This window comes from Peromyscus eremicus, chromosome 3, assembly GCF_949786415.1.
Source record: "Peromyscus eremicus chromosome 3, PerEre_H2_v1, whole genome shotgun sequence".
In the NCBI taxonomy this organism is placed as follows: Eukaryota; Metazoa; Chordata; class Mammalia; order Rodentia; family Cricetidae; genus Peromyscus; species Peromyscus eremicus.
Window position 1 is genome coordinate 96891457 of NC_081418.1, and position 22421 is coordinate 96913877.

The 22421-nt window shown below is 56.2% G+C and overlaps 1 protein-coding gene across 1 annotated transcript; it reads left to right on the forward strand.

Annotated features, from left to right (window-relative positions):
- The first annotated feature begins 4171 nt into the window (after positions 1-4171).
- On the forward strand, positions 4172-19688 carry LOC131907119 (cytochrome P450 26B1). Its single transcript, XM_059258086.1, has 6 exons — positions 4172-5044; positions 8420-8644; positions 16009-16284; positions 16491-16646; positions 17751-18035; positions 18344-19688. Exons 1-6 carry the CDS (start codon positions 4841-4843, stop codon positions 18734-18736), a joined length of 1539 nt encoding a protein of 512 aa, XP_059114069.1. The 5' UTR covers positions 4172-4840; the 3' UTR covers positions 18737-19688.
- The last annotated feature ends 2733 nt before the right edge of the window (positions 19689-22421 follow it).

A 22421-nucleotide genomic window follows, 5' to 3' on the forward strand; every position in this document is an offset into this window, starting at 1 on the left:
AGGCAGAGAGAACTCTGGGGTGGAATCACCAGTCTTATCCTTCCTTCCAGCTGCACTGTCCCCGGACAGCTGGGACACACTAGGCAAACCCAGTCGGTACTTAAGTGCCCAGGCATGCTTCCCACCCACCACTGCCCAGTCTCTTTGTCCCCAGCTTCCTTTTGTTCCCATTTTCACTCATCGCTGGCTAGAGGAATGAGAAGTTTTGGGGTGAAGAAATTGAAGCATCAATCAGAAAAAAAAAATCAGGGCCTAAATTATGCAAATTGAGTATGAAATGGAGAATTTCCTCTAGTCAATAGAGTGTGCCCCAACTCAGGGGATATGTTAGTTGGTAGGAGAGGAAGTGGAGCAAACAGTGGGCAGTTTTCTCAGCAAATGGATATACAAATCCCTCTAAAAACAGTGGTACCTTGCAGCACCGTGTGCAACATGAGGAAGGGAGTTGTGAGTAACCGGGAATGTATACAGAGAAGGGCGGGAAGGGCCCACTGTTCTCACTACTTTGGTGTACGAAGCTGGGAACTTGCAGTCATCCTGGTAGCTCTGTGTCCTGAGTAGTGGGCCTTGAGACAGATCTGTGCCCGCACAGGGATTTCTTAAGCCTGGAGGAACTTGCCTTGCTCCTTGTCTTCAGACTTCAACAGTACCTGAGGCCTACCCTCCATTTTTCTCTCAGGCCCATCTACCAAGCCTTGCAAATGTCACCTAGGCAGAACTTCCCTTGACCCAGTGTTCCCTGACTGAGGTCCCAGTCTGCTCTGGCTCATTTCAAAGTGCCTGGAGTGTGCTGGGGACACTCCCTGAATCCAGGCTTCCCTGTACTGCAGGCAAGAATTGGAAGCCCGAGATGTGCCTGGGCTGGGAAAGGTTTTTGTGAGTGTTACTGAGATTAGCAGCACTGGTCCGGATGGGGAGGGTTGCTCATCTGGGGACAAGCAGATCATTTCAAGTTCTGGATGACAGAAGTATTCTGACCCAGAGCCCTAACCTGCCTCTGGAGACTTATGCATTGAGTCCTAGCTTAGGGACAGTACGGAAGACAATGGCTGTGCTCTGTGGCCCACGGTGAACCTGGAAATGCTTGTCTGTACAGACTCTACCAGGGATCAAAGACAGTGACCAGGATTCAGGGCTAATATGGTCAGTGGTTTTAGGACAGGCTTGTGGATCAAGCCTCCATCTGGCATGAGCATGAGAAGTCCACCCAGGGCACTAACAGATTGTCTCTCCCATGAGTGTGACCAGCAAAGGTGGCTCTTGGTCTCCCTCTGTACAACTAGCCTCTTTGCAAGCTCTGTCAGACAGCATTCTGATCGGCCTGCAGCACCTCCAAGAAGCCTTGCATATGACCGCTTGCATGCCTGCCTCTCTCCTCCTCAGTACTCACTGGGACTTGAAGAGAGACACTTCCCATTAGGAAATACTGCAGCTGTTGCTGTGGGGCTACGTGTCCCCGTGGACACTCTCCAGGACCTCACTTGGCAGCTCAGCAGTAAGGAGTTAGAATTCCCTCCATGTTCCCTCCCACTTCACACTTGAGTGGGAAGAAAGGCCAGGCAGAGAGGAGCAAAAGAGTCCCCAAAGCCAAAGAGTGGGAGGACATACTGGGAAGGGTGGACTTTTGACCCCAGAGTGGGCAGGTCCTGTGGTTTCGGTTTGGTGGCTGGAAAGGGGGAACTTCCTGGCCGTGGACAGGATCTCGTGTGTACGGCCTTTTATAGGTTCCGTACCTGCTCTCTTACAACCTCATTGTGAACCTCTATCTGCCTGTGTTCAAGTCCCTCTGCCCACAGGTAGATGGCCCTGTGGTGGGTTTTCTCTGAAGTCATTTTGCCTGATGAATTTGTCTGGGAATCTTAGGATACTTCAAGACAGCAGGGCCCCCAAAACTTCCCCAACCAAGCTCTGCCACCATCCCAGAGAGACTGGAATACTGGCCTCGCTGCTCTTGGTTGCCAAGCAGTCCTGTAAAGTAAAATTTCCCCTAGGTGGACACTCCCCAGCTCTCTATTTCTGGGGTCACAGTGGTTAACTAGTGTCCAAGTTCCATCTGTTCTATGGGGGTGGGCAGCCTAAGGGTTCTTAAACTGAACCCCTAGGAATGCCTTTAAATTGGCTGATTGGAGCTGGTGTTCAGCTAGGAAAAGACAATTAAGGGAAGGGAAGCCGGGATGGTGTCCCCTGCAGATGTAGTACTACAACTATCCACCAGGTGGGGTTCCAGGGCAGAGAGTGAGCATGAGCTGACCCTGCGCTCCAGCCCGGCTGGAAGAGCTCAGCACGCCCGCCTTGTCAGAGCGCTCTCCTAGCAGCACACAGGCGCGCATCTTAGACGCTCTCGCGCATTTTCTGCTAGGGAGCTCCACAGCAGATCCAGTACTGGCTGCAAGGGACGATTAACAGTGTAGGGCGGGTTAGTTTCCTTTTACAAGTCCAGCACCCTAAACCATAGTTGGGAGGTCTAGGATGATTTGTTAATATTATTTGCTCCGGGAGTGTGGGAGAGGAATAAGAGGACAAGAGGGCTGCGGGAAAACCGGAGGCACCTGGCAGAGAGAGCCACGTACTACTCAGGCAGATGTCAGGGCTGATGTGCACAGCTCCGTCCCAGACTCTCAGGAGAGGCTATGTAACAGGCAGATCCATGGATGCGCAGACATATACGGCTATGGAGAGACTCCCAGACTCACTTCTCTCCACCAACGTCGGGTCGACGCCAGGCGGGAGCACACGCAGGTGCGACCTGGAGCCACAATCACACTTCACACAGGCACACGCTCTGGACTCTCTGTGGCCGACTCTGAGAAGGTGGCTGCGCTCACAGACATGTTTACTTATTCAAACGTATCAATGAACGTTTGTACAGGCCTCCTGGTTGCAGGGGCCACCGCATTTGTCTCAGACGCTGGACGTTTTCCGGGACCAGTATTGTAGTTAGTTAAGGCAATGCTGGCTGCTGACTTGTAGTTATAGCGTGTGTGTGCGTGTGTGTGTGTGTGTGTGTGTGTGTGTGTGTGTGTGTGTGTGGTGGGGGTGGTGGGGGTGGTGGTGGGGGTGTCCTCGGAGGTGTTAGAGAGGAGTTCAGCGTCAGTAGCCCAGGACAGACACAGGGATTGGTGACCCTCCAGGCCTTGTAGGGTAAGAGACATGTGGACTGTGACAACTGGGGTTTGGAGATGCAGATATTAGCAGTGGGGACCCTGGCTAGAGGCAATTCGGAGGGAATGACACCTACGTGGTACTTGCAGTCTGCAGGGTCCCTCGGAATCCCGCGGGATGGGGTACCGGTAGAGACTTCTGGCAACCCCCAATCAAGGGGGGCAGTCCGACAAGGACCTTCCACGAGGGGACTGCCGGAAGCTGGAGGATGGGTTTGGGGACTTAGGAGGGAGAAAAAGCGGGAGCGAAGTAGCTTAGTAGCCAAACGGGCACCAAGAGAGTGCGCACCGCGCGCGCAATCGTGCGTCTGTGGTGTGTGTGTGTGTGTGTGTGTGTGTGTGTGTGTGTGTGTGTGGTGTGTGTGTGCGCGCGCGCGCGCCAATGTGTGTGCACGCGCGCGGGGACGTGTGTCTCATCTCATCCGTCTGTAGGTGCTGGACTCGGCGAGACGCGGGCGAAAAGGAAAAGAAGGCGCGAGGTGAACTGAGTTTGATCCTGAGGCGCCTACAAGTGGGTCCCCGGCGGGCGGCGGGCGGGGCGGCTGGGCGGGAGGCCGGCGGGAGCTCACACGCTCGGCAGCCGGCCGGCCTCTCACCACGCCTCCCGCTTTGTGAGCGCGCCCAGGGGGGGTGCTGGCCGCGAGCCCACGGCGCGCCTCCCGCCTCTATATAAACACACGCATCGCCTTGCCTTGGATCAAATCAGATTGAGAGACGCTTTTCAAACCACCAGCCCTGAAGTCCTGCCTCCTGCTTTCCCCCTCTTTCATCCCCTTTGCCGTTCTTTCTTTCTTTTTTTTCCCCTCCTCTCTTTTCTTTTCCCCCAACAGCAACTCCAGAGCCGAGAGACTGCGTCCCGGGACAGACTGCCTTTTCTTAATTGATAGATAGAGCCGGGCTCGGGTTTTCCACCTCCTCCCCCAACCCCACCCCGCCTCACCCCTCCCGCCCGCCGCCGCCGCCGCCCCAGCGCCCGCCCGGGGCTCTGTCGCCAGCTGCGTCCCTTCCCGGCTGCGGCCCGCCGACTCCGCACTCGCGCTCGGGCCAACGCGCCCGCCTCGCCCGCCTCCGGGTGCCGCGGCCGCTCCAGCCTCTGCACTCGCCTCATCTGGGGAGCCTTTTCCCAAGCCCCCAAAGTTTCTGGGTTCGTTGGAATTTTTGGATTCCGATTTTCCCCCCTTTTTATGCACCTAGGAATTTTGGAGGAGTACTTTTGATAAATTGATCTCACTTTCCGCTAGCTCTCGGTTCCCCCTTCTTTTTGCCCCCCTCGCTCTGAGCAGGGAAGGGGCTTCCGAGAGGCTCCTGGTGGATAAAGTTTTCCAAAGTTTTTCTAGTGTGATGGTTGAGGGGAGAGCAGGCTCACCAGCTTGACTCAGCTCCATCTCACCTTCCCAGAGCAGCCCTAAGCCCGCGTAAAGGGACAAACAAACAACAAACAAACAAAGTTACACCTCGAGTCGCCTCGTGTCTCCTCTCTTCTTCTTCCAGGACATCTTTTTCCTCCCTCTCTTCGATCACCTCGCGGCCTTCAGACCCCTTCTCTCGGCCCCATCTCCTGGGTTTCTCCGAGGGGTGCCAGGACCCCCGGCCGCAGCTTCCCCTCCCCCGTCACTCTGGTCCGGCCCTCCCCTCCCCCTTCGCGGCCCGCACAGCCAATCCCCCGAGCGGCCGCCAACATGCTCTTTGAGGGCTTGGAGCTGGTGTCGGCGCTGGCCACCCTCGCCGCGTGCCTGGTGTCCGTGACGCTGCTGCTGGCGGTGTCGCAGCAGCTGTGGCAGCTGCGTTGGGCGGCTACCCGCGACAAGAGCTGCAAGCTGCCGATCCCCAAGGGCTCCATGGGATTCCCGCTCATCGGAGAGACCGGCCACTGGTTGCTACAGGTAAGCGCACCCTCGCCCTGCTAGCTGCTCCTGGAGTCCGCTAGCCGCGGGTACCCGGCCAGGGGGCGCCGGTAGCTCGGACACTCGGACGCTTGGACGCGTCGGTCCCCGCCCCGCCCCTCTCTGCCTCAGTCGGCGCCGCCTGGGTTTCCCCAGCTCGCCTGCAGCGCGGCTTGGAGTCCTCGGGTGCCGGGTGAGCTAGTTCAGAGGGCTGATGGAGGGGTGTGGGGGCGTTTAGGGGGCTGAGGAGCAGAAAGGGCTCCCAAGTGTGATGCGCCTGGGCTGCGGGCGCCCAAGCAAGGGTGCGCGGAGAGCTCTAGGGAGCAAGTCTGGAGGGGCGTCGCTTAGCTTTCCGGTCTATGCTAGCGTCCTGGGTATCTACCTAGACCCTGAGAGGTAAAGAAGGAGAGGGCCAGTGGCAGCTTGGAATGGCCCACATTAAGATCCGGGCAGTATCCTGCAGTGTATCCTGCTCAGGCACAATTGGGCTGGTACAAGGTGCTAGTCACAACTCTGCGTGTGTGTGTGTGTGTGTGTGTGTGTGTGTATGTGTGTGTGTGTGTGTGTGTGTGTGTGTGTACATGCGCGCCCGCGCGCGCGTCTGTGTGTTGTGGTGGGAGAGGAAAAAGGTAACCTAAGGGAAATTCGACGCAAGAAAGCTGAGAGCTCTCAGCTTTCGGGGAAAAGGGTCTGTTTGCTTATTGGGTGGGGACAGTTTAGCACAGGGAAACCAGGAGAGGTATGCAAGAAATCCAGAGTGTGCCTATGCAACTGGACGCCTCACAACTCCACTCTGGTGACAATTGGGGCCAGGCTCGTTGAGGACCAGACCCAGGTAAGTAGCAGGCAGATTAACCTGGAGTTAACCTCGTCCAATGCTAGACAATCGCTTTTGCAATTTGATACACCACAGGGTTTTTTTTTGGGGGGGGGTGGGGGTGAACCTCTAGGGTAACAGCGGGAGATGGGTTTCTCAGGCGGGTGATCACGGACGTTAGGGGCAGCCTGAATATCCCTAAACAGACAACTCCAACCCCTCAAAAGGAGAAATGAAAGATGAGCGGGCGCGCGCGCAGACCTATGGGTTTAGACGTGCGAAAGCTTGGCTTGAAATTAATAGACGCGTGCAGTCAATGCGCGTGAGCACACACACACACACACACACACACACACACACACACACACACACCACTGTGCCCAGTCGAGAGCGGAGTGACAGGAGAGGGGCGGGTATGAAGGGGTTTGAGAGATTCCCCCCCCCCTCCGTCTCTCCAAGCCTCATAGTCGGACTGTGTGTGTGTGTGTGTGGGGGGGGGGTTGCTTGTCCAATCGGGTGGGGTTCAATTCAACCAATCGGACGATCCTTAGAGACAAAATCTCTTTTGCTTGTTTCTTGTCTCCACATTTAAAGGGTTAACTGTGGCGGTGGTCCAGGCTTTAGCCGGGAATTTAGAAAATAAAATAACTCAAGTAGGCAACGGTTCCCGCCGTTTAAGGCAAAGCCTCGGAATCGTCGTTCCCATCCTGTTTCCTGACCTGCCCCTCCCCCATGTCCCTTGCCCCCTTTCTCAGTCCCTCAAGGGCCCTTGCGGGTGTGGTGCAGCAGCACAGAATTTAGAGAGGCACCCTTCGCCAGGGCATCGGCGGCCCTGGGGGGTCAGATCCCCCGGGAGGAGGGACCAGGGGTGTTTAAGGGGTTAAAGCGACCCCTCCGAATCCGGTGTTTTTTTCGGAGTAATTTATCAGATTTTACGGGGGACCTCCAAGGGCTCTCGGTTTCCACTAAGCACCATCTAAACAGAGCCCAGGGCTAAAAATACATTTTTGTATAAATTGGACTCGCGGCCCGAACGGCCGCCCCTATGAAAGTCCTCTTTGTGAAGGCCGTGGAAACGGCGGACAAATAACTCTTTATTAAAGCCACAAAAAACGCACTTTAATTATAGTTAGGCAGATCAGAGGCGGGGGTGGGGGCGAGGCGGCGGCGACCTCGGAAAATTCACAACCCAACTTTTGTGTCGAAAGAAAAGAAAAACAGAGGAAAAGACGGGAGAGGAGAGACGGAGTGAGACCGACCGAGGGAGACTGCGCGGCAGACGAGGACGGGAACCCCGCTCCGTGCCCCCCTCTGCCGCACCCCACCTCCGCCCGACTTCTCTTAAAGGAGCCGGCGCCGTCTAAACCGGCGTCTGGCCGGGGGGCGTCCCCGACTCGGCCCCTCCAGGTGGCGCGGGGGTTCCCGGCTCGTTCCCTGTCGCGCACCGGGCCCAGAGGCATGTGGAAAAGCCATTAGGAATCTGGGTTCTGTAGTCACTTTTCGCATCTGGGGCGTGTTCACTTCTAACTGGAGTATAGTTTCCCTGGGAGAAAGGAAAGTGAGAAGGGGGGCCAACCTGGGAAAGGGGAGCCTTCTGTCTCCGGGTGGAGGGAGCCGAAGTGTCCCTGGGAGACCACGACGCAAAGGCAGGAGACCCGGCCGGGCCGCAGTTCTGCAGTCCGGCGGGGAGAGACTGCACAGGTGGCTCTCCGCCCCTCTGCACCCAGTGCACCCTGGCGGGAGAAGGGTTAAGGCGGGCTGGGTGGCGAATGCGATGAAGGTTTCCGGCGCCACAGGCCGTTGGCGTGGAGCGCAGGGATCGGCCGGGCCCCCCGCGATCCGGTTACCTGCGCGGGTCACCGCACCCCGTCCCACCGCCCCTCAGGAGCACCTTCCGGGTGCTCCAGTTCCAAATTTCAGGGCGGTGAGCAAAGTCTGTCCCAATTATTCTCAGGACAAATGCTTCAGGAGAGTCGTGGCTCTAGGCCCAAGACTCCACCCTGCGGAGCCCACGGAGGGCCACACCGGAGCAGAGAGGAAACTCCAACCCCCATCTCTGGGGACAGCCTCCGGGCACGCACAACTCGCCGCTATAAATAATCTTTGGCCTGCGGCCACCCCGCGGGGTCTCGCCAGCCCGTGGCCTGGAGCCTGGAAATATTTATTCCGAGAGGCTCCACCGCGCAGGGGTGGGAGAGCAGGCTTTAGCTTCAGGTCCAGCCGTCGGGGATACCCCCCCAAAGCCATTACTAAAAGCAGCCTTCCGTGGGTGCCCCTGCATCTCCGTCCTCCCGCATTATTTATTACCCTCCAGGCCCCACTTCCCAGTCCTAATGCACGCCGTGAAAAATAAAACCCGTAAGAGTGTGTGTGTGTGTGTGTGTGTGTGTGTGTGTGTGTGTGTGTTTGCGCGCTCGCGCGCGCGCGCGCTCGCGTGTGTGTTGAATGTTGGGGGATGACAGGAACCGGATGGCCTATGCTTAGGGTGGGGCTGGATGCAAGGGCACCAAAGGTCCTCTGTGAGCCCTGAGAGGCTTCTGGTGCATTCATTCCCGCAGGGTTCTGGCTTCCAGTCGTCGCGCCGGGAGAAGTACGGCAACGTTTTCAAGACACACTTGCTAGGGCGGCCGCTGATCCGTGTGACCGGTGCGGAGAACGTGCGCAAGATCCTTCTAGGCGAACACCAGCTAGTGAGCACCGAATGGCCGCGGAGCGCACGCGTGCTGCTGGGCCCCAACACGGTGGCCAATTCCATTGGCGACATTCACCGCAACAAGCGCAAGGTAAGAGCTCAGACCCTTGCCTTAGGACCCACCACCTTCCTCGGGTAAGGAGCACAGAAATCTGAGCTCCCCTGCCTAGACGGTTTCTTGCCCGAATCCGGGCTCAGCTTGGGCCTTCTCTTGATGCACTCCGGTGCACCGTTTGGCTGACCCACTGCATGGTGGGCACCACTAGGGACAGTGAGGTCTGCCTGGATATGGTCTGGACAAAACTTGTACGTGTGGGGTCTGCAGTGATGGATACGGTTGCTCAGTGCACCACTCTACTGGAAAAAGAAGGGGGCGGGGCAGACGGCTCCACCCCTCACTCCTCAACCTCCATTTCTCAAAGTTTCCCCAGGAAAGCCCCAAAGACCGATCATGCTAAAACCAAACCTGGCCTAGCAGCCACAGGTTGCCTGGAAGGCGACTCTGTCGTGTGTTGCGGGACTGGCGATACCCTGTGGGCAGCATTCTCCTGGCCTAGCCAGGAGAATAGGTTGGGTGGGCTTGGGGCCCCTGCCCTGACAGGCACGCAGGCTGGTTCGGTGTGTTTGGGGGAGGGGGGGGGAGACAAGGGGTAGGAGCGTAGTCTAGGTGCGCTGAGGTTCAAAGCGCACCCAGCCTCCAGAAAGAGGAAGAGAAAGTGGGTGTTTATCCGGTGGATTTCCCGAGCTAGAGCAGAGACGCGCAGCAGGCGAGCCAGAGCGCAAGCAGCACGCCTCCCCGCCCCCTCCAGCTGCGCCGCCGCCACCGCTGGGCTGGGAGCGCGGGCGGCACGTGCTGTTTGAACTGCAGTAACCCGAAGGCTGAGCCGGCCGGCGGGCGGGCGGGCGGGCGGGCGGGGCGCCGGCCTTGGGCTGGAAGCCGCCAGAAGGGAGGCTGCAAGGCTCCTTCATTCTGTTTTTTCCATTGGGTCAGAGGACTCAGTCAGGTCTGGAACCTAAAAAGGAGAAAAGGGGGCCTCTTGCCTCGGGCAGGAGTGGTAGAACAAGGGATTGGAGAGAGAGGGGACCGCAGGGGATCATACCCTTTGCCAGCAGCCCTACTGTTAGGTGGTCTGGGTGACTGGAGGAGTAGTGGGACAATCATTGATGCAGCCTCTGGGTTTTGGTGCTCTCTGAACCGTCCCGTAAGGGTCGTTCTCCTTGGCAGGCACAAGAGGAAAGAAAAAAAAATCAAAGGAAGATGTGCAGGTCTCCCAAGAATTCTGCAGCAGGGCTTCTGAAGGCCTGACTGGATGCTGGAAGCAGTTAACACAGCTTGCTGGCAGGTGGGGGAGGGGCTGGGAGCAGTGGTTTTCCCCTTGAGACTCCTCAAGGCTTCTTTTCAAGGAGCTAAGAGAAAGAGAGCGGAGACCTCTGGGAACCCAGCTGCAAGCTACTGTCGCCTCACTTCCCTTCAGAGGCTCGATGCAGAGGGATCTCAGATTTAGACTGAGTGAGATTTGAACCCCCAAGTCATCCATCACTCAGCCTGCAGCTTTACCAGGACCTGCCTGCTGGGGCTGCGGGAAGCTGGGGTGGGGGCAAGTTGCTGAGAGGAAGGAGGAAGTCTTGACCAGGACCAGAGTGTGGGGCCCAGGGAAGCACACGGGGCTCTGGGTTTGGCTGGTGCCTTGGAAGCTCACACTCTCACTCTCTTCTTGAGCTGCCCTTCTGGGAACCAGGTGGGAAAGGCCTAGGTTTGAGTCCACACGGTCCATCTGCAGGCAAGGGGATGAGGAAGGGAAGAAGACAGATGATCAGTGCCAGGGGAGACACAGGACAGGAGGAGAGAATTCTGATGAGGTGGGAAACAGGGCATGCATTGGGACTCCATGGTCCTCCTCTTCAGAGCTCCTGGCCTTCTTACCCCTGAGGATGAGAATGGTCAGAGGCCAGGACATACTGACCCAGGCTCCAGAAACCAAACACGCTTTCTGTATGTGTGCTTGCTTCGTGGTGGTCACATGGGTAGGAACCTCCTCAAGTCAGCCTAAAGTGTGACCCATGCTCCTGTTTACTGAGTTTCATAAGTACTAGGAAGGAGGGAGCTTGATCCTTGACCTCAGGAAGTAGAACCTGATAGGAAGAACCAGACTTCAATACTCAGGGACCATGTTCCTGAATGCCCATATTGCCCTGAAGATGCAAAAGCCCGGAGGGCACCCTTTGGCCAGAGTGAGAGTAATGCAGCTCACATTACAGGGAGGGCCGTGCCCCAGCCTGGTTAGGATGTGGGGCCCAGGTGTGCGGGGCCGTGGCTGCCTGAGAACCAGAAGAGTCACTGTTTCCATTGAGGTGGGCGACTACCCCTTCTCTGGGAGGTCTAACCAGATGTGTGGGGAGAGGGCTCCTCACAGGCATCACTGCGTGCACTCCACATGTCGGCCCTGGCTGTCCTGGTGGTCTAGGGCTAGCAGGAGTGGGGCTGCCTGGAGAACTCCAGAGTGTCCCCTCATCTGATTATTTCACCTGTGGAAGCCAGGCCCCACACTCCCTCCCTCCCAACCTGGGGCAGAGGGTCCTATCTGACAGACTGTACAGAGTGGCTGGCCTACTGCCCAGGAAGGAATGGCTGGAGTCTGGTTGAGGAGGTAGGGACAAGCCCTTGTAAGAGACAAAAAGACGTTGTTAGCACTTCTGGAAGCCTCCCGCTCTCCAGCCACATTTCCTCTGTGCTTTTGTAGATGGAGTTGGGTCTTAGCACTGAGAGACTTCAGTGTGCCAAACAGGGGACCCAAGACCCCCTGGAGTGGGAAGACACTGGAGTAGGTTTCCTGTCCAGCAGGTGGACAGAGCTCAGAGTGGTCCATGGTAATAGAATCATGGGGGAGGCCACCCCACCACCACCACTAGGCTCTGGATGCCTCTGGCTTATTACATAGGCTGTAGCCATACACATGCCCACATGGATCCAGGCTTGGCTCAGGGCAGAAGCTCCAAGCTGATTTAGGGTTCATGGGAAGGTAGATAGCATAGCCAGACAGCCCAGCCCCAGGGGAACAAAGCCTTTGTCCGCTAGATGAAGTCCTTCATCCAGATATTAAGGTAGCTCTAGCAAGTGGGCGGGGGGTTGGGGGGGCCCGCTGCTGGGGAGGCGGTGGCAGGAGAGGTTCTCTTTGAAGGTCAGTGGGGGAGGAAGCCCAGGCCAGCTGCCAGAGTGTCTGGGTGCCTCCCTCCCTCGCTCGCCCTTGTGCAGGGAAGGACTTCTGCTTCCTGTATCCCTTCCTTTCCGTGCCCTTCTCCTGCTGTCTGCCTCTTGCAGTCCCACATTGTCCCTCTGATGGCCCCTCACCCTGCCAGCTTTGGAAAGCAAATGTGGCCTCGGTGGGGGGGAGGGGAGGCTTGGCTGGAGTCTGTTGTGGCCCTGAGCCCTGATGCCAGTTATTATAGCCATCCTGGGCTTCCCAGACCAAAAAGATTGGTGTGAGCCGGGGATTTGAGGATCCTATCGCAGGGTGTAGACAGTTAACCTACTCTAGGACCCTGAAAAATCCTTCCCTCGTGGCTCTCAGCTTTCCAAGGGGGGTTAGAGGCTGGAAGCTGGTAAGCAACTGGACAGCCAGTTCTTCCTTACCCTTCTAGTACTTTGGCTGGGGGTCTATGGAAGAGTTAGGTACGAGGATACACACACACACAACACACACACACACACACACACACACACACACACACACACACACACACTCACTCACCATACACGGAGAGGGGACTTGCGCAGGTAGGAAGGGGGATGACCAGAAGGGATGAGTGAGGACAGCCCGAGGTGAAGGGGAAGCCAGATGGCATTTCAGGCAGCTGGGAAATGACACCTTCTTTGGTCCCCCTCCTTACTGGAGTATAAAGTACACACCTTGGCGTCGCCCTATACAGACCGCGGCCCCCGCCTTCTGTTATTCTTTCCACTCCACAGGCTGAGGCTCCAGTGGCTTGGCTGGGTGGCCTGCCTGGCCCCCACCCCTCCTGGGCAGCAGCTTCCATTCTTCCTCAGCTGAGTCACTGGCTGGGCAGTGGGCTCCCTCTAAGGCCCTGCCCGCTGCTGTGGCTGCCCATCAATTTGCCCATCCACCCTCAACTGCTGGCTGCTCAGGCAGGTACACTCCTGTGGAGCTGTGGGAGTGTATGAGGTGACCTCCCGTCCCAGAGACATCAGAGTAGAGGCGAGAGAAAGTCTGGCTGGGAGAGAAGACATCTGTAAGAACAATTAGAGGGGATTTAGGTTTTGACAAGCCCCGGTGAACATTCTAGGCTCCATGCAATCAGGTTCTATTCACAGGGAGAGAGACAAACAATATAGGTAATTGTGTTTTGGGGGAAACAGAAGGGGCCAGGGAATGTTCTCCAGGGACGTTTAGTATAGCGACCATCCTCCCTCCAGGCCTTCGTATGATTCTATGGATATACTGGGGTGGGTGTTCTGGGGTCTCCTAGGACCCTCCATCCTTGCCCTCTCTGCACCCATCCCTTGCAAAGTCCATACCTGCTGCTTGATCGGCAAAGCTCTGTTGGGGCCTGGCTGGTTCCATGGACCTTTGTGTGGCATCCTTGGCTTCATGCTGGGAATTCCCAGGGAAGACCCCATGAAAGACAAAACAACCTGGCCACTGTGTTGCCTGTGGTCAGGGCCAGTGTTCCTGGGCCAGAACCATCTTCAAACTGAGCCGCTCCCAAGTACCTTCCCCTGTGCCCCAGGCCTGACCCCAGTGGCCAGCAGCCTCAGATCCAACAAGCTGATGGGGCCCAGGCCTCTCCCTGCCCTGGCAGGCACCTACCTCCGCCTGTCCTCCGTGGTGGCTGGAGGTTTTCTGGGCTGACTGGCTTTGGGAAGTGCCCGCCTTGTTAGCCCTGGGCACAGACCCAGAGATTCAGACTTGGCATCCTCCCAGAGCCTGGGAGGCTCCTGTGTCTCTAGAGCAGCTGAACCAGAGGCAGGGCCATAGACTTGGTGACTCTGGGCAAAGGCCCCGGCTAGAGTGCCAGCTACCAGCCTTTGCTTGGTTCTCCTGCCTGAGCTTCCTCCACCTTTCGGAAGAGAGCAGGAGGAAAAGCCTCCAAGGAGAACCGGGGAACGTCTGGGTGGGAAGGGACTTGGAAACATCTAGATGGGCTCTTCGTAAAGCCGATGGGGAAATGACCCGGAGGAGCAGCAAGCCAGAGGCTGGTCTAGACGGGAGCCTGGTCGTCTTTCACCCCTCTTCTCAGGGCTCCAGTGGGAGAGTGGCCCCAGTTGCTGGCCTTTCTCAGGACTCTGTCCCACTTGGGGACAAGTTTGGACCCCCCTGCCTGCCCTTGAGTTCCTTGCTCAGCCCCAGATCCTCCTGGGCCCCTTGGGCCAGAGAAGTGATTCATTTAGCTGTCACTAGATGGCGCAGGGAATGTAACCTAAGGGGCACAAGGGGCTTGCCCATGATCCCCGTGGGTCCCTCTCAGGATGCTCTTCTTCTGTCAGCCTTTAGGGTAGCCCGGGCCGGCCCCTGGGGCCTTGATGTGGTGTGGTGTGGGGTGCTATGCTGTCTCCTCAGGGCTCAAGTGTCATGAGGCTGTGCTGCTGGGGAGGGTTTCTTCTTGAGAAAGACATAGGTGCTAAAGATGCTAGGTGTCTTGAAAACATCCCAGAGGTCTCTTGGGCAGATCTCACCTCCTTAGGGATGAGGAAACCAAAGCCTTGGAGTAATCATCACGACCACAGACACACATTGAGCCGGGTGGCAAATCCCTTATTGTGAGTTAGGCCCCTGGACACCCAATCTGACCTTCCTTGCTGTGTCCCGATGGCTTGCTTGACTTGGTCTGGTTCTGGTGACAGTGGCCTCTGTACTGTCCCTCTTGCATATGCCATCGTTGGGCCCAGATCTCCACCGGGTCGTTTTCTACCCTATCCAGGCGCTTGCTGGTTCTCAGTTAGTGTGGCCTCACTATCTCCCCCTATTACACTTCTTCACGGTGTTCTGTCCCAGTAAGTTATCCTCCGGGCTCCCCACTGTTTCTTAGTGAACCCACAGAGCTCTGTTCTCTGTAGAGCCTTCTGTTGGTCAGTAGTCACTGACTGGACTCCTGAGGATGGGGGCCCACTCTTCTACCCCCCTTTAAGGCCCATTGGCCGAAGGCTGAACCTGGTTCCAAAAACATCAGGACAAAGGGCTCAGGCACCCAATACAGTCTTCCCCTACACCCCTCTGACCAGAAGTAGCTGCTGAAGCCCCCTGCCAGGAAATTCCCCAGAACCCCCCAAACTGAGCAAGGTGTGAGTGACCTAGAAGACCTCCCGTCACCCTTGTTCCTCTAAGCTGCTCCCTGGCAGTGGAACTGGCCTGGACAGTATGGTCCTCTGCCCCTCACTGGCCTCCCTCCCCTCCCTCTGCCCACTGGGAATTGGGGAATGAAAGTGCTATTGTGCGAAGTGGCTGGGCCACTGAAGGGCCAGCACTGTTATTTCTGCAAACCAGCCCTCCCATTAGCCATGCAGGGCACAGGCCAGGAAAATGTTACCTTTTCCTCCATGAGCTGACTGCAGGGGAAATTCTCACATTTACAGTTTGTGCGGTGGTGGTATTGGGGGGTGGGCAGGCGGGAGGCCATTGTGCTTGTGTGGTTTTGCACACGCACGCGGGCGGGTGGGTGTCCTTCCCTGCACTCTCCCTCTTTCTTTCCCCAGCTCTGGGGGTACCTCCTGCTCTGGACTTGTATCTGGGGATATAAGTAGACCCACAGGCTGGGAGGAAGTAAACAGACACCCTCCCTCTCTTGGCCAGAGGGTAGCTGTGTGAAAACATGCTCATGGTGGGGTGGAGGCAGGGCGCAGCCCAGCCAATCAGGAGGATGGATACAAGGCCAGGAGATGGGAACAGGGACTCTTGACAGTCTTAGAAGCTGCTCAGAATTAAAGGGTCTTCTTTCTGCCTTTGCTATCTCCTGGGGTAGAGCACTATTTCCTCTAGGCCTGGCCACACAGTAGATGTTTGGATGGTACAGCCTCTGTGCTTCCTAGAGCCCCACCCAATAGTCATTATATGGGGACTGATGACAATTTGGGTCCCCAGAAAGTCCTACTTTCTCTCTAGCTATAGGTTCTCTTGCCTGCATGCCAGTGGAGCAGAGGAGAGCCATATACTTATTTCCTATGTATGCTGTGACCACACTCGTGTCCCCCCTCTCCTGATACTTCTGCCTAAGGTCCTAGGACTCAGTCCCTTTGTGTGACCCCACCCTAGCACCTGTGGTGCCCCAAGGCTTGGAGAGCCCCCCACTCTCTCACAGACACAGGCGGTAACCCGAGGGCTGAGTGTAGGGGACTGCACAGGGATCTGGGTTGGAACCACCCCCAGGGAGCTTGGTAGGAGGGGTATGGGCAGCATTCCCCCTGGCTGCAGGTCCCTTACCACCTGCCTCGGGTCCCTTCAGGTCTTCTCCAAGATCTTCAGCCACGAGGCGCTAGAGAGCTACCTGCCCAAGATCCAACTGGTGATCCAGGACACACTTCGAGCCTGGAGCAGCCAGCCTGAGGCCATCAATGTGTACCAGGAGGCCCAGCGACTTACCTTCCGAATGGCAGTACGTGTGCTGCTGGGCTTCAGCATCCCTGAGGAGGACCTGGGCCACCTCTTCGAGGTATACCAGCAGTTTGTGGAGAATGTCTTTTCTCTTCCTGTGGACCTTCCCTTCAGTGGCTACCGAAGGGTGAGTACCCAGTGCCTGGGAAGAGAGGGTACAAGACTGCCTTTGTGAGGGAAACTGCGGGCAGGTGCTGGGAGGGAGCACAGGGCATGGGAACAGACGGGTGAGAGCAGAGGTCCTAACAGGATGGGTCTGGAGCCTTTCCTATGCGCCAGAGGCTTAGAAAGAGTCCTGTCTTCAAGAAGAGCTGATGGTCCACTTTCCCCTAGGGCATCCAAGCTCGGCAGATCCTTCAGAAGGGCCTCGAGAAAGCTATCCGTGAGAAGCTGCAGTGTACCCAGGGCAAAGACTACTCGGATGCCCTGGACATTCTCATTGAGAGCAGCAAGGAACATGGCAAGGAGATGACCATGCAGGAGCTGAAGGTGGGTAGATCCTTGCTCTTGCTCTGAAGGATGCCTGGGGCTGTTCTGTTCTGTTCATAGTAGCACATGGCTTGCGGCTGGGTGCACTATGTCCTGGGGTGGCCAGGCCCCAGAAGCTATATCCTACCCATATCCATCTCTATTGTTCTTTAGATGTTTGGAACACTGACCCTTAGGCCTACAGAGTGCCTTTGTTGGCACCTCCCACTGAGCCTACCCCTGGGTTACTCTCTCAGTTCATTCCATGGTCCCCAGAAAACACATACCCAGAGGCCACTCGCTGGAGACCAGCTCCACACTCCAGAGAGGTTTGATTGTAATATGGACTCCCTCCTCTTACAGTCTGTCCAGTCATGCTTGGGACTCTTGTCCTTCATGAACTGCCTGAACACAGCTGGGCCTCAGTCCCTTGGCCCTGCAGTAGGCCCTGTCTGGGGGCTCTTCACTTGAGAGGGCTTGTTCACCCCCAACCTGCACCCCTGTTCTGCACCCCTTTACCTGGTATCTGTAGACTTCCCAGGAAGCCGGGGAGAAGCTGCTGTAACCTCATTAGCAAGTACCCAGGCCTTGGGATGAGGGAACCTCTGGGATCCACTGCAGTCCCTCTTAGTCCTGGCTGCTGCATTCTGCTGCTTCTAGATCCTGCCTGCCCCTCTGACCACCTGAAAGGCATCCCTCTTCTGGTGATGGAGGAAGAAGAGAGGGCATAGATACCTCGTTACCCATCACACACACACACACACACACACACACACACACACACACACACACACGAGTGCAGAGCCTCTACATCATGTCCATTCTCCTCCATGAGCTCACTGCTTTGGGCAGACCAGCACTAAGCAAGAAGTGACCTTAAGCTCTGGAGCAAGCAGGCCTGTGCTTCTGCCCTGAGTCATAGCAGTGTGCTTCCAGCCAGGCTGGGGGTCAGGCTGTGATCCCCCCTCCCCCCATGAGCCTTTTGAGAATAATGCTCAGAGCAAAAGTGTTAGCTGCCAGGAGGTAAGGCCCAGTGCAGATGGACTCTGGAGAAAGCTGGCTGTGTACGTCACCCTATGTGACTGCTGCAAATAATCCAGAATGCCTGTCTCTCTGCTGCCACAGGACGGTACCCTGGAGCTGATCTTTGCAGCCTATGCCACCACGGCCAGTGCTAGTACCTCCTTGATCATGCAGCTGCTGAAACACCCTGCTGTGCTGGAGAAGCTGAGGGAGGAACTGCGGGCCCAGGGTCTGTTGCATGGTGGCGGCTGCCCCTGTGAAGGCACCCTGCGCCTGGACACGCTCAGCAGCCTGCGCTACCTGGACTGTGTCATCAAGGAGGTCATGAGGCTCTTCACGCCCATCTCTGGTGGCTACCGTACTGTGCTGCAGACCTTCGAACTGGATGTGAGGCTGGGTTCCAATGCTGCTGGTGGTGGGGTCCCGGGGGCTTTTGGCTTAGCCAGGAAAAGATGGCCGTCTTGGGGTCCTTAGTATGTTAGAGGGAGGAGCGGGCAGGAGTGGCTTTCAGTCTTGTGGAACGAATGTATAACTGAATGAAGCCGACCTGTACGTCACATGGGATGCTACATGTGACCCATAGAAATGTAGACTGGAACTAGCATACTGGGGGAGTGTCTTTGGTAAGGGACAGGCTTTGAACATCTGAGGATGAGGACTCTCACCACCCTACTCCCTGCTCCGTCTTCCTCCAGGGTTTCCAGATCCCCAAGGGCTGGAGTGTCATGTATAGCATCCGAGACACTCACGACACAGCTCCCGTGTTCAAGGACGTGAGCGTGTTTGACCCTGACCGCTTCAGCCAGGCGCGCAGCGAGGACAAGGATGGCCGCTTCCATTACCTCCCATTTGGCGGTGGCGTGCGGACCTGCCTGGGCAAGCGCCTGGCCAAGCTGTTCCTGAAGGTGCTGGCGGTGGAGCTGGCCAGCACCAGCCGCTTCGAGCTGGCCACCCGGACCTTCCCTCGTATCACTCTGGTCCCTGTCTTGCACCCTGTGGATGGCCTCAGCGTCAAGTTCTTTGGTCTGGACTCCAATCAGAATGAGATTCTGCCCGAGACAGAGGCCATGCTGAGCGCCACAGTGTAGCCTCACTCTGGTCTCAGCCCAGCCCAGCAGAGGGGTAGGGGGTAGAGACAGAAACCTGTGGGGTGGGGAGGGGCTAGATGGGAGGCCAGCAGCCCCCTATGATTTCCTCCTCTGGCCTCCTCTCCTAATACAAAAGGGCCCCGCCCCCTCCTGACTCCCACTCTCTTGGATCTCCACTGCCCCCTAGCTTAGTTCCCGGGACAGGGCCAGGACAGGGCTCCCTGTGCCCATGACAGTGTTAGCACCAGTTGGCTGAGCTGCAGAATATGCTTATGACCTTCTGAACGCTCCCTCTCTTTACCCCCTTCTCTTTTTGTTGGTGGTCTGGTGGTTGTGAAGGCAGGAGGGAAGAAAAGAGGGGGGCCCTTGGAGCACTCTGTGGCACCCTGCACCCCCCCTCCTGTAACTGCTCAAATGATGTCCAGAACAGCGTCTTGGGGATGCTCACCCAAGTCAACCTGGGCAGCGCAGGAACTGCCACCGGCCTTGAGGGTGCCGTACCAGCCTAACCAGTTTGGACATTGGAAATTAGCTATTGCTGCTATTGGTTCTCTCTTCTGGTCTTGGGGTACAGGGGCCTATAGGCTTAATCCCCAGCATCTTCCTTGGTGGCCCTGGGCAGGCACACTGGCACTCCTCTCCCACGGGACCCACTGAGCCAGGTAGTTTTTGGCTATAGCTGGACTCCCAGCTGCCCGCCCCTGCCCCCGAGCCCATATTTATTCACTGGCCTTGGCTACACTGAGGTCTGGAGCACACGCCTGCCCCCACACAGCTGCCAGCCTCTGGCCTAGCTGTCCTCTTCAGGGCTTACGTGAGGCAAGAAGACAGATCTCTGGTCTAACCCAGCTCCCTGGTGAAGGTTAACTGCCCTCCTGGGCTCCAGGCAAATGTTCAGTTTAACCTCAGAGTCAGACACCCAGCATCTCTGCCAGGTGTTTTTTTTTTTTTTTTTTTTCCCCACCTCCTCCTGTCTGTCAAAGTCCTGGGCTTGTGCATCTGGGGGCCACCACTTCCTGTTCGCTCACTGCCTGTCCCAGTGCCAGCCACCCCCCTAGTGAGGATGTGTAAGGATACGGGTTCTTCTGAAGGGACTTCTCGCCTTCCCTTCCTTAACCCTCACTCTCTGCCCCTTTGCTCTTGGGAGAGTTCCCCACCCCACCCCCATGCTGCCCCCCCACCCCACCCCCATGCCACTGTCTGCTAAGCCCTGCTCAGGGTGTGGGGCGGCCATGAAAGCGGAGAGGTAAGGTAGAGAGAGCCCTCCCTCTGAAATGCCTCAGGCCCCTGCGGGGTCTGGAGACACTCCAGGGGAGGCTGCAGAAAGCCATGGGGAAGGAGAGGAGGAAGGAGGAAGAGGACAGGCATGAGTGAGTTTTGTCAGAAGTGGTTCAGTTGCAGAGAGGCCAGTGGGGATGACTGGGCGGACGGGCATTTTGAGGACTGACTACCTAGGACCCCTCCTGGGAAGAGTGTGGGGCTCTGGCGAGTCTCTAGGCAGTTTCGTCTGTTTTCAGATTCCTGTTTGCCTTTGTTTCCATCCATTGCTTTTGCATGTTGCGAAGGCAATGGTCCTCTTCACAGGAAAATAAAAACACAGAATGACAGCCCACATCACTGTCACGGAAATTCAGCCACATCTCACCAGCCACACAGGATGTCTGTCCTATGTAAGCTGTGCTTCCCAAAACGTTTCAGTGGCCTCCTGCGTTTTCCTGACAGAACCCAAACAAACAAGACCATTAGAACAGACGTTAGCAGCAAAATTAATGGGAAATTAAAAAGTGTAATCCCTCCATTTCCTTTCCCAGTTCTGAAACAGACCAAACTGTGTAAAGACTCATCAAAGCGTAGGACATAGGTGCATGCTGCCCCACAAACCAGCTCAGTGCCCGGAAGGGTCATTTCCCTGCACGCTAACCCTGCTCGCCTGTTTCAGACTGAAGATGTGGCATGTCGTAACTCTGGCCCTGGTGAGGGGCAGGGAGACTGGAGGGCCCCAGCAGGCTTCAGGGGCCTTCCCTTTCAGGGGGCCAGCCCAGGAGGCGCGGAGAAGGAAAAGCTGAGAGGGATCCGTGTGAGGGTAGGAGGGAGAAAAGATGGTCCGCCTGGGTGGGTCTCAAAGGTAACAGGCGAAGGGGCCTAGCCCGGGCGCCTGCGGGGCGACACCTGTCTCACCTCTGTAGATGTGTCTGTTCCGTGTTCGTGTGTTTCATTGTGGTAGCATTAATGGGTGATGTATTCTCACATTCCTAACTATTGTAACTTGACATTAAAAAATTAAACCCCACAAGACTTCCTGGCACGGGCTTGCAGATTGAAGCACTTTCGAAGTTAGGCGCTGGCGTGTGCGTTCTGGGCAACCATTTTGATCCTGCCCAGATTTCTATTATTTTATACACAAAACTTTTTTTTTTCATAAATGTTATAATTTTGTGTCTGTCTTTATAAACTATTATAAGTACTATTTTTGTTATAATTCAAAATAGATATTTAGTATAAAGTTTTTTGCTGTTAAATATTTGTTATTTAGTAAAATATGAATTGTTCTTTATTGTAAACATGGTTCAAAATATTAATATGTTTTTATCACAGTTGTTTTAATATTGAGAAAGCACTTGTGTGTTTCGTTTTGGTATGAGCTGGTGCCGTGTGTGTGTTTTGATTGTCGTGTGGTTTTGATGTGTATATAATATTCCATGTTGCATATTACAACAATGAATGTCATGCATTTTGTGAAATACTCAATGTGGCTCTTTTATTGGCTTCCATAATAAACTGTGGGGACTCACCCTCGTCTTTGTTAGCTGTCTGGTCTCTTACCCTTCAGACCCATTAGGAGACTCCCGGGGTTATCCATATTTCATCAGCAATGCCCAAACCAACCCGTCAGGAAGTTCTAGAATGTGTTGTGGAGTTCTGCCCCACATTCCTACACACAGCAAAGGCTGTGGCAAGGTCCAGAGCCTGATGGGGGAACTGGCAGCTGGGAGGCCACACCCCTACTAAGTGTGACTGTGACCAGGTGTGCCAGGTCTTTGCACTGGAACCAATGACCCAAGGCTTGTCCATCAGCGTGAGCAAGGATGGCTGAAATCCATAGCTATGGCAGGTACAGGAATGGAGGCCCTGTTGTGACCTCAGCCTCTTGCCTGGGCAGGTGATTTTTCCAAATCTGTTTCATGGCTATCATGGGATCAAGTACATCCCACAATCACATATGCTTGGGAAATGGGCTGAACAAAATTAACCGGGTTCCTATGTTGCAAGTCTTGAGCCCCAGGATGGTGATAGGGGTCAGTATGCCTCCAGACTACAGTGGTGTGCAAGCCACTTTGAGAGCTGAAATGTGCCATTTTCTAAGCTATTCCACAGCTGGACTGTCCCAGAGGCCTGCGGGGTGGGGGTGGGGGGAGTGGAGGGCTGTGGAAAGGCACAGCCAGCAGGCCAGGGACCAATAATGTCCACAGGGGTTCTGAGGACCAGGGCTGTGGATATAGTGGGGATGCTAGGAGCCAGGAAGCTGTGCTGGTGTCATGCCTGGGCCTCTTCTCATATTCCGGGGTGGCCACTGCCAGGCTGGCCTGACAAAAGTCACTGTGTGGCCACCTCAGTTCTTTCTAATAGTCTGACCAAGGCTCTGCCCAGGCCCAGGCACACTGGGACCCAGGCACTCTGGGACCCA

Excerpts from the sequence above, each read along its gene's own strand:
- LOC131907119 (XM_059258086.1), top strand. The coding sequence starts at position 4,841 with ATGCTCTTTGAGGGCTTGGAGCTGGTGTCGGCGCTGGCCACCCTCGCC. Across the intron at positions 5,045-8,419 it reads CCGGCCACTGGTTGCTACAG|GGTTCTGGCTTCCAGTCGTC; the intron begins GTAAGCGCACCC and ends TCATTCCCGCAG. Across the intron at positions 16,285-16,490 it reads CCTTCAGTGGCTACCGAAGG|GGCATCCAAGCTCGGCAGAT; the intron begins GTGAGTACCCAG and ends ACTTTCCCCTAG.